We start from the raw sequence: 12443 nt of genomic DNA on the forward strand, positions 1-12443 counted from the left end.
GGGCTCGCACAGCAAAATTTAAGTGCTCGTTTCTCCCGCTCGTTGTTCGAGAGTGGAACGGTAGAGAGACAGCTTGCAGGTGGTGCATTGCACCCTCCGCCAGGCACTTTATTGTGAATAGCAGAGTGATCACGTAGATACAGATATGCAGATGTAGATTAGGCCGCCGCCTCACAAATAAGCTAATCAAATTTCGTAATTTTTGCACGAGAAACTGATCATGAAAAGTGGAAAAAGCAATCGCAAAACCAACGCACAATGATTTGTAGAGGAATGAAAAAAAACCCTCACTTTGTACAATATTATATTAGCGTTGCCATGCACAGCAAGTTATTTCATTTACAGTGATCTTACCAGGCAAACGCAAAAGACATTTGTGAATGTCTCATAGATCTGAGATAGGATCACAACAAACCATTAACTTAAACGTAAATGTCTACCATACATGCATTCTGAGACGGATAGACGTTGATTAGGCAGACCGTCGGGTAATGACAATGTAAGTACATTTTCTTATTTTCGTAATCAAGCTTGCAATTTGAAGAGAGCTTATTCGTCCATCTATAACTGTAATTCGTCAGCTATTCATTAAGAGAAGCAGACGCTAATTATTTATGCACGAACAAATTTTACAAGTCGAATATCATTTCCGATAAAAAAAATTATAGTTTGTCTTGTTCGTATTCCAGTAACCTGACACAAAAAGATGTAATCTGATGAATAGGTTTATAGCTGTCCATTCTACAAACTGAGTAAACACAGATGAGCGTGGCACATCAACGAAGCTGCATTCTTAACTTACTTCCTATAACAGTAGTGCGATTACGAGGTTTGTAGGAAAGCCCATTGCCAAAGTGTACCAACGTATACTCGTTTATTATTAAGTATAGAGTAAACCTGCCACGGGATGTAAAGCAATTTATGCAAATGATGTAACACGTAATTCGATAGAAGAATGGGTAGAAACATTTTTTTATGTTATCTCGGATATCTGCGTCCATACAACATGTAACAACTTCATATTGAACAGAAAACAGTCAAATGTATTTTTGGACAGGCAGCAGGACAACACTGAGTTTCACAGTCCTAGAGCTACTGTCATTCTAGGCAATTCCTAAATGATTGTTTTGAAATGTTTACACCGAAAACTACAGCTATTAAACCTTTGTTGCATAGCGGAACGGGCGGCCCTGTAGTTGAAGCTGCAGCAGACGCCACATTCGGTGAGCACGGTCTTGAAGAGCTTCTGGCAGTGTCGCTGGAGACCTTTGAACTGGCACTTGATCACCACCTGATCGCATTGCGGGGCTACCTGAAAAATCACAAGAATAACCTGTACCCAAACTGCCTGCACACGTTTCACATTTGGAAACATCCTGCGCTTTAAAAGAAACTTCAATACGAGTTAAGTAAAGGCGTAAGCAAACTCCCGTCATAAACGAAAACAAGTATCAAACTTTATGTAAATGAATACTACACAGTGCTAAAATATTGCGTGCTTCATTGCGGAATACTGAACACCACTGCGGGCATCTTTAGATAGCTGATTACACGCAGCAGCCGCCAAATCAGACGCCTCATAATTATTGTAAAACTATTTCCTGCTGCAATAAGGAGCAGTGTCATCAGCATTTCACAAACAGGAAGGTAGAACTGCTCCAAACGCCCGTTGTTACTGAACAACACCATCGCAAGCGTCTACAATCACTTTCAAAAGTATCGTTCATTGCAAAAACTATATGCCAATAGTCAGCATACTTGGTGAGAAAATGTTTTGTTTAATCAGTTGATGCATTCAGTTAGATAGCAATAAGGTTGGTTCAAATGGCTCTGAGCACTATGGGACTTAACATCTTAGGTCATCAGTCCCCTAGAACTTAGAACTACTTAAACCTAACTAACCTAAGGACATCATACACATCCATGCCCGAGGCAGGATTCGAACCTGCGACCGTAGCGATCGCGCGGTGCCAGACTGTAGCGCCTAGAACCGCTCGGCCACCACGGCCGGCAGATAGCAATAAATATCAAAAATAAATGAAATGGTACATGTTATAACTCACTATTGTTCTGATCAGCTTCGAAAGAAAGTACGATACTCGATTCAGATTCGGAAGGAATAGACTCAAAATCTCCGTCGACTATGCAGATATATATACTTCTTGGTTCCCAAAACCACTGAAGGTCAAATGATGCTATGATTTCTTTCTACAGGTAATCGTTAATTTCCATGCCTATTTTTGTACTCCATCCCTAATAGCCTAGTCAGTGACAGGACGTTAAATCGTAGCGTTCCTACCATCGATACAGTATCGATACGTCTCTACTGCATCAGATCTTTTTTTCACCTACAAAAGAACCAAACAGGAAAATTCATCGTAATGAATGATGTTATAGCACAAATAAATTATTCAAGAAGCTTCCTGAAGTGAAATTGTATAAGTGACATGTATTGAAGGTATGCTACACTACTGGCCATTAAAATTCCTTCACCAAGATGAAATTCAGATGCTAAACGGGTATTCATTAGACAAATATATTATACTAGAACTGACATGTGATTACATTTTCACGCAATTTGGGTGCATAGATCCTGAGAAATCAGTACCCAGAACAACCACATCTCGACGTAATAACGGCCTTAATGCGCCTGGGCATTGAGTCAAACAGAGCTTGGATGGCGTGTACAGGTACAGCTGTCAACGCACCTTCAACACGATACCACAGTTCATCAAGATTAGTGACTGGCGTATTGTAACGAGCCACTTGCTCGGCCACCATTGACCGGACGTTTTCAATTGGTGAGAGATCTGGAGAATGTGCTGGCCAGGGCAGCAGTCGAATATTTTCTATATCCAGAAAGACCCGTACAGGACCTGCAACATGCGGTCGCGCATTATCCTTCTGAAATGTAGGGTCTCGCAGGGATCGAATGAAGGGTAGAGCTACGGGTCGTAACACATCTGAAAGGTAACATCCACTATTCAAAGTGCCGTCAATGCGACCAAGAGTTGTCCGAGACGTGTAACCAATGGCACCCCATACCATCACGTCGGGTGATACGCCAGTATGGCGATGACGAATACACGCTTCCAATGTGCGTTCACCCCGATGACGCCAAACACGGATGCAATCATAATGATGCTGTAAACAGAACCTGGATTCATCCGAAAAAATGACGTTTTGCCATTCGTGCACCTAGGTTCATCGTTGAGTACTCCATCGCAGGCGCTCCTGTCTGTGATGCAGCGTCAAGGGTAACCGCAGCCATGGTCTCCAAGCTGATAGTCCATGCTATTGCAAACGTCGTCGAGCTGTTCGTGCAGATGGTTGTTGTCTTGCAAACGTCCCCATCTGTTGACTCAGGGATCGAGACGTGGCTGCACGATCCGTTACAGCCATGCGGAGAAGATTCCTGTCATCTCGACTGCTAGTGATACGAGGCAATTGGGATCCAGCACGGCGTTCCGTGTTACCCTCCTGAACCCACCGATTCCATATTCTGCTAACAGTCATTGGATTTCGACCAACGCGAGCAGCAATGTCTCGATACAATAAAGCGCAATCGCGATAGGCTACAATCTGACCTTTATCAAAGTCGGAAACGTGATGGTACGCATTTCTCCTCCTTACACGAGGCATCACAATAACATTTCACCAGGCAACGCCGGTCAACTGCCGTTTTTGTATGAGAAATCGGTTGGAAACTTTCCTCATGTCAGCACGTTGTAGGTGTGGCCACCGGCGCCAACCTTGTGCGAATGCTCTGAAAAGCTAATCATTTGCATATCACAGCATCTTCTTCCTGTCGGTTAAATTTCGCGACTGTAGCATGTCATCTTCGTGGTGTAGCAATTTTAATGGCCAGTAGTGTACTTAAACCTAACCAACATAAGGACATCACACACATCCATGCCCGAGGCAGGACTCGAACCTGCGACCGTAGCAGTCGCGCGGTTCCGGACTGAAGCGCCTGGAACCGCTCGGCCACAGCGACCGGCCTTTACATTCGTTTTATGTCCTACTGATGCATCCGTTTGTTGTTCTGTATGCAGTATATGAACATAATACAGATATATTCCAATTAATACGTCACATTTAAAAAGTTCTCTGCACGCAACCTACACTGCATCGCATTTCACATTCTCTTGTTCACTTGCCTTACGGTTAACTGAAGGATCATTGGTACTGTAGCCATGAGAGTTGAGTAGAGGTAGAGTAGATGATGGGACACTGTGCATGAGTGTGCTTGTGACACAATTAATATCAGTTTCATATCAGCGCACACTCCGCTGGAAACATCCCCCAGGCTGTGGCTAAGCCATGTCTCCGCATTATCCTTTCTTCCAGGAGTGCTAGTTCTGCAAGATTTGCAGAAGAGCTTCTGTGAAGTTTGGAAGGTGGGAGACGAGGTCCTGGCAGAATTGAAGCTGTGAGGAGGGGTCCTGCGTCGTGCTTGGGTAGCTCAGTTGGTAGAGCTCTTGCCCGGGAAAGGCAAAGGTCCCGAGTTCGAGTCTCGGTCTGGCACATAGTTTTGATCTGCGAGGAAGTTTCACAATTAATATGTCATACTTAAACATTGCCCTGCAGATAAGCTGTATTGTACCACACTATACAATTCTTGCTCGCATGCTTTAAGGCTGTTGGAGGGATCATAGGAGCTGTATAGAGTGAGAGTGGAGTGGCACGACACTGTGTGTGTTTGTATGTGGCCGGGTGGGTTTGTGTGCATGCGTCACACATTACGCATATTTTGATTTGAGATCTGTATTGTTTCTTCACGGCTCATTTAAATCTAATTATTTCTATTCACAACTACATGGTTGAGTGTGTGTGTGTGTTTTATTCACATACATTCATTTTCTTCATATTCGCTTCTGTGTGTGTGTGTGTGTGTGTGTCACGGTATGGTAGCAAGAAAGTTATGTCGCAATAATTTTGATTGCGTCCATCTTGTTTTCAAGTAAATCTGCTACGCTGAAAGAAAATATTCAAATAATATTTTTAATAAATTACGAAAGTAAAGTACAGAATTTGTCTCTTCAGGACTGGCTACTGTTATCTTTTAATTTTAGTATATATTTCAGGCGAAAAAATTGACAATAAGTTAGGTGCTGTTCTCAACTCAGTGGCAAATACATGAACTCAGGTAGGAAGTGCAGTGAAGTGTTTCGTTGTTGTGTTTTGTATGGAAACAACCGAACCATATATCCACCCAATGCTTCTGATCTTATACGACAGCCTTCTGCAATATTTCAGATAGAGGCCTGAACACCGTTTATCACATCATAATAGTTGTCAGTAATGTCCATTTCGAATTCAGTAGGAAGTTGTAGGTACAAATGACTAATGTGAACTGTTAAACGGAAATTTATGGCTTGTTTCGAGTGTAAAAGTTCTGATATGTGCGGGAGACAAGGTCGCGCGACAAGAAGCACTCGAACAGATGTGCTGGCCCACTCTAAACGTAATAGTTAAAAAGAGAGGATTGGGTTACTAATTTTTTGACAATATTAGAAATAAGCGGGTGAGGTTAAACACCTTTTTTCTTTATACTTCTAAGAAACTGCGAAAATTGTTATCCTCTTTAAGTAAATCTGACTCTTTCATTGTTGAAAAAATTTTAGTTAGTGAAAGTTTCTCTATTTGAGGCGTCCAGAAGAAAAGTGTTGTAAATCCACTATTTTTTGAGAATAAGTTATTGCCACTATTTTCTTCTCTATGCTGTCGTCTATCGATTAGGCCCTCAAAACAAGAGAAAAACAGTTTTTCTCTACCCTAAAACGCACCCGCAAAAAAGGCTACAGGTGCAAACGTAGGTGTATCTACTTCTGGTTGCAAAGCAAAACTGAATGATCCATTGCTCGATAAAGTAGCAGAACGTAGGATATCCTTAGCAAGGGCCATTATCTAAGAACGTTTGAAGGTGCAAAACTCACTATGTATCCGTTAAGTATTTTGTCTGAATAGCGCTGCTTTTCAAGTTTATTACTTCAATACGTTGATTTCCAGCCTATGTGTGGCAGTTTCGTCAAGTTGTTCAAACTGATCGCTAGTATAAAACAAAAACAGTAACACACCGGTTCTTACGTAGCCATTTTTCTTGACTGATCTTGCTTGTGAATGCATGGAGAACGTTTATGGTGTTCTTTGTTGGATAAAATGTCAAGAATGCTTTGTAATTTCCTTCATAGTGACGGATGTTAATAATGGAATACGTGTACGACCAGATCCGAAAGGGAAAGGCATTAAAAGATCAGCAAATCCTTCTGACTGGAAGAGGAACAAAGCAAAGGGCATGAGGTAAGATTGAATCGTAAACTCTCGTATTTTGTGCTGTTTGTCTGCATGGAAATAGTAAGAACTTCATTATCAGCATATCTTCAAACAGTAATTTTAATTTACACTGTGATGTGTTAGGTTCTTCAGGAGTTGGTCAGCCTGGCCTGCGTCTGTACGCCAGGGCACGGACGTCGGACGGAACTGTCGACCTTCCTATCGAGTGGGACTCCGGGTTGGCGGGCTACCACGGTCTTAAACACTTGACGATCACAGTAGTTCATGACGTGCGGGCCACCGCAGTTCTTGCACTTGGGAGGATGCGTCTTGGGTAACGGGCATTTTGCGCTCGCGTGTTCACCTGCGCGCTTCAGGCATGCTTCGGGGAAGGCACAGAGACGTGTCACATGTCCCATCGCTTTGCAGCAGAAGCACTGGGGTGAGCCTTTCTTATTCCGTAGACCTCTGACGGTAAACTGAGTGTCCTCCACCTCCTTCACTGAAGATACCTTCTTGTTTTCCTGATTGTTGTTGGAGACCAACGGGAGTGAAGGTGACTCTCTCTGCATCTAGGTAGATTTGACGCATGTCACTGTGTGCTCACCGAATCCGATGTCCTCCAGGGGATCTGTTTGGAGGTCATGCTCTGAGAAACCCATGAAGACCGCTCTGTTGAAATTGTCTGGGCCAGCAGCCTAAGTGTAGAAAGAAACCGAGAGCTCTGCCGCCTCGCTTGTGTTCTTCCGGAGGTCTTCGACATTTGAGAGTTGTATTCGCACATTGTTGCCTCCTGCAATCCCCGCAGTGAAGACAGCTGTCGTCCAGTGTTTTGAGGCCCTGCAGCACTCCATTGTAGTCCTTTAACTCCATGACGGTGGGCGGATGTCAATGCACACATCGCCTGGCGGGGAGTGCCGGTCGGGAACTGGCTTTTTCTGTATTCTGTTGGTTCTCGGCCGCCTGTGCTGCGGACCATGTTTGTAGACCCTGCTCCGACCTCCCGTCAGGGAATATTGGAAGGGAGCTGGTCAGGTCTTCTGTGGGTTCGTTGTCGGCCGTTCGCATAGGCTTTCTGTGTTCCGCCGCCAGTGGTTGATACCAGTTGGTGACTCGGGTGATGGTGGGCGATACTGTAGAAAAAATTTTTGGTCGAACAAAAAAGGTGCTCAGGTGACTTTAAGTAACAATTATCTCACCGTGTGGGTACAATTAAGTGTTCAAGTATCACGGGATAACTTTCCAATTCTTCATCGTTCGTATGGCAGACATATGCAGTACATTTATCTAACATGTAATGAATGTCATCGCATAAAACGAAAATAAATGGACTAAATGTTAACATCTAGGATTATAATCCATTTCACTGCTATGGCATTGGCATTGATAAAGTCAATGCACGTGCCCTCATAGCATCGTAGGATGCACTTCAGGCGTCGCAGCTAGGGCGCGATCGCCAATTTGTCTATTAAAGCTTTCTTGTATGAATGTATGTGGGCTCCAGTTTAAGCAGTCAGAATCTTATGCGTTCTGCAACGGGCGAGCTGTGTCCTGCAGACGTGCGTCGTGACCATATGGCGTGACTGCAGGGTGTGAAAGTAGCGGAGAGGCGCTTACAGAGTAGTTACATTCTCTGGAACTATAAAAATTAATAACTGACCTAGAAATAGCCCGAGGACCTTCATATTAGGTACATAACCTTCTGTTGTGTAAAGGAACAATCTGTCAAAATCTGAAGTCAATAACTGTCATAATTTGGAAGTTAGAAGTTACAAAAAAAAAAAAAAAAAAAAAAAAAAAAAAAAGAAAAAGAAAAAAAGGCAGTAAAAAACGTAATTATTCGACACTTAAAAAACCTAAATCAACATATATATGTTAATAGTTCACCAACTGTGACTATTTGAAAAGATATAATAACACCTTCAGTGTTTAGATTCAAATTTGGAAAGTTCACGTTTTAGAAAACCTTTCGTAATTTTGCTGTAGTAATAACTTTAAGAATTTAAAGTAGATATTTATGTTTTGTGTTAGGGTGAGTGTGAAAGAGAGTACTTGTGTGAGTGTATGTGGGACATTCGCCAATATTAAATTTTCAGTTTGTAATTCTCTGTAGGAACTTGCAAGTATTACAGCTTTGTATCGTGGGAACGAATCCACCAGTAACCCCTACTAGTGGATGACGGATGTCCAAGCATGTTTGAACATGTAAGAGATGGCCAGAATGTTCGCGACTATATAGTTAAATTCCGCACGTAAAGTAGAGCTTGAAGTTTATTTCATTTTATTTGTTTAACAAGAGAGTTTTGAGTTGCTTATTTTAATGACGTCAATGAGCTGAGAGCAGTGGTTGGTTCCTGCTCAATTTTGGCGCGAGGCGCGCCCTGAAAGTCAGTTCTGATTGCCCGTAATTCTGTACAGCCAATCAGAAGTGAGACGGTTTGCCACGTAACGCATGAGACAGACGTGCTTGTAGAGGCAGAGAGAAGACGGAAGTGGTGGACCAGCTTTCGAAGGAGCCGGTCATGCTGAAAGTGTCCGAACGCATTATGTGTAAAATGAAGTGGTATTGTGACTTCCGCGTTTCGGTACAGTGCTAAAGGTAGCATGTGTTTACCATTAACTATCTGTGAAATTTTAAGAGTCCAGAGACATTTTGTTCTGGAGAAAATCGGGTGTGTAAACATTGAACTAAAAGCGTGGCGGTACTAAGTAAATTTTTTTTACTGAGTATTTATGGCGAGCATAAACTTTATTTAAAGATAACCACTGAATGCTGAGTGCAAAAGTAAATAGCAGTTTATTGACTGTGTTACTCTCGAAAATGATTTCGGAATTGGATAGGAAAAGTTCTGGCTGTTTGAGTGTGATGAGGACTGTGAACAGGAACTTTAATGATTTGAACACATGTGGGCTGATGATCTTGCGTAATAGAAATAAAAAAATCCTAATGCAAGTTTAAAAGGACCTTTGAACTTAGAAATTTGAACAGCAACCCATTTCCGATTTATTCTTTAGAGTTCACAAGACTATTTTCAGCTTTTTGTACTTATAGCGACCTCCGACGTGTAACTACATGAAATCTCAGTTTTTTCGACACTGCTTTTCTGAGATCTCGTAAGTAGCTGAAGTCAGGAGTTACGTGTGCAGATCTGCAGCAGTATCGAGGTAGGTGGACAATTTATGTTGCAGAACCGCTGTCGATGTGTGAAAGAGCGCGTTACGTCGCACACTCCTCTCTTATATGACTGATACATTGTTTCAGTGCACCACAATCACAACTCGGAACTCCACAGTACCGCATTTACAGAGTGAGTCGGAGCACCGATCACATCCAGTGTGGATTCTATTTAATATGGCCCACAGTTTCCCGTCAAGTTCGACACTCACAGTACCACAGTTACAGAGCCATTCCTGTTCTTGCTAATTTTCAATGTGTTGACAGTTCTTGTTCCAGAGCTCTCTTAGTTTGGTGTTTCTTGTAGCTCAATGTTCAGCGCACAGTAGTTGCATGTGTCTTGAACGAAGCCTATTTCTTCGTAAGACAGGTATGTCGTGATGAATGGGTAGTTCCTTACCCTCCAGTATATTATGGTAATCTGTAAGCAGGGTCTCAGTTCTGCGAATCTGTGGTGAGTAGATATTGCTTAGCAGGCGGAAGCCAGTAGGCAGGAGTTGGTATGATTATAAACGTAATCATGCGTATCATGTTGTTGAGTTATGCATCGATGAAACTGGTATGACAAATATTGTACCACTCTGAAGCACAATACTCTGCTCCCCAGGTTGTGACATACAGCCTCTGAATGAAGTTGTTGCGAGTTTTTATCTTGGCCGATGTGTCTTCCAGGTGATTTTGTAACACAGAGTGCGGTAGAGTGTGATGCGAAGATACTTGGTGTAAAATGATAATTAAATCGACACCCCAGCTGCAAACAGGCGTTGATATACATCACTGGGGACATGTTGAAAATGTGTGTCCCGCCCGGGACTCGAACCTGGGATCTCCTGCTTACATGGTTGACGCTCTATCCATCTGAGCCACCGAGGGCACAGAGGAGAGTGCGCCTGCAGGGATTTATTCCTTGCACACTCCCCATGAGATCCACATTCCCAACAAGCGATGGGCAAACATCTATTAGGCGCCCTACGAATGTAGTGGTGTGGACTTGTTGAGAATGTTGGTCACATAGGGAGCGTGCAAGGGATAAGTCCCTGCAGGCGCACCATTCTCTGTGCCCTCGGTGGCTCAGAATGGATAGAGCGTCAGAAATGTAAGCAGGAGATCCCGGGTTCGAGTCCCGGTCGGGGCACGCATTTTCAACATGTCCCCAATTACGTATATCAACGTCTGTTTGCAGCGAGCGTGTCGATTTAATTATCATTTCATTCTATAGAAGCCGGGAACAGACACTACCTTCATATACTTGGTGTACTTGTTGTACTAGCTCCAAGCATGCAGACTAACTTAGTTGTTCATTTAGGAATAGACGTCGACAATCGGTGTTGCAAGGATCTAGATGCTTATGTCTTTAAACCACCTAGTAAGAGGCACTTCAGATGAAGTGTGAAAGAGGTTGTAGTAACCAAAAGTAAATATGGAAGGACACTAGTAAGAGGTGAAGTGGCCCACAGAATGGACGCTGGTGAAGGAAGAGAGATATGTAGGCAAAGCCTACTCGTCCACGGAACCAAGTGTCATCCGAAATGGAAGAGTTTTAAAGGAAGAAAAAGTGAGAGACACTGATTTCCTGCTCAAGAATCATTTCGGGCAGACTTGGGAAGAAATCGAAAACCTTGCTTTCTACAAGAATATAATCTATGTTGTGAACAGTGCAGAGGAGGACTTAGACTTTGACGGTGGTGGTATGTCCCTATGGGACTAAACTACTGAGGTCATCGGTCCCTAGGCCTACACACTACTTAATCTAACTTACGCTAAGGACAACACACACACACCCATGCCCGAGGGAGGACTCGAACCTCCGACGGGGGCAGCAGCGCGAACCCTCAGATTTTGAAATTCATCCAAAGAATAGTGAGTTGCCACTGTAATTTAGACGGGACAGAACAGAAATTGTAAACTTGAGACCTTTAAACTACTTTCAGACTTTCGTTTAATCTCACATACATTGTCATCACAATCTGTTGTAGTCATTATACCGTTTTCTTTTCTTCTTTGTGCCAGCAATAAGGTGTCTTTTTAGTGTTAGGTTATGTTATGATATTAATGCACATCCATCTCTACAGAAGCAAAGCTCTGAAGATCCGTGGTAACATATGGAAAGTTCGGAGAATCCAATTTATTTTTGGTTGTAACTAGTAGAGGAAAATCTGAAAATTTCAGGGACTGTCAGAAATGTATTCCTTAGGTAAACATAAATCAATGATGGACAGGAATTTCGAAAATCTGGCACTCAAAGTAGTAAGAAGTTTTTTGCGTTTCCTGAAAGAAATGTTCTGATACACTCACTGCATTTTGCTTCTGGACGCCTCATTTATGTTCTTATTTAAGCATAGTGGAGGCGTATAATTGGCCAGGTCTTGCAAAGAGGTAAATAGCTTTTTTCTTTCAGATAGTTCATCTGTTTGTATTAGAACACCAGCAGCATAAATATCAGGCCGTCGTAAACCCTTTACAGTGAATCACGAAAACAAATTCAAGAACAAAGTACAGAGTAAGAACAAACAAAAGCAGAAAATCCATTCCTATAGTAGTAATGAGCTCGGTGAGAATTGTTAACTTAAGATGTTAGCAGACACACCACAGTCTCCTGTTTCTGCTCATGTGCACTCTGCAGCATACTCAGGAGTTTAGAATCCCACACTCGGCACTGATCGTTAATACCACTGCTTCACTCGCGACATCGTTGCTGGCCTATTTAAGCCTGTTTTAAATGAGCGACTTTATGGACAAAATCGACTACTCGTTGTGGGTGTGCGTCATATGCTTGCGGGTAAATCAATTGCGAATCACATCGTGGGTGGGACAATGACAACAATGATTAATTGACTCTTCTGAATATAAGGCTCCAAAATCTTGAGCATCCGGTACTTCAGACAGCGCATGCGCAGAAGTAATGGACTGTGTCGTTGTCTGCTAACATCGAAAGTTAACCTATTCTCCTCGAGTTCACTCCTATTGTAATAATGGAGTCTATGCTTATGTG

General features: G+C 42.7%; 1 protein-coding gene across 1 annotated transcript in view; it reads right to left on the minus strand.

Moving 5' to 3' along the window:
- LOC124556196 (sodium channel protein Nach-like) overlaps positions 1–12443 on the minus strand; it is a 113905-nt gene that overhangs the window by 46359 nt on the left and 55103 nt on the right. Inside the window, exon 4 of the mRNA XM_047130188.1 lies at positions 1164–1312. Coding sequence (XP_046986144.1) covers positions 1164–1312 — 149 coding nt within the window. The remainder of the gene's footprint in view (positions 1–1163; positions 1313–12443) is intronic.

This window comes from Schistocerca americana, chromosome X (genome assembly GCF_021461395.2).
Source record: "Schistocerca americana isolate TAMUIC-IGC-003095 chromosome X, iqSchAmer2.1, whole genome shotgun sequence".
NCBI lineage: Eukaryota > Metazoa > Arthropoda > Insecta > Orthoptera > Acrididae > Schistocerca > Schistocerca americana.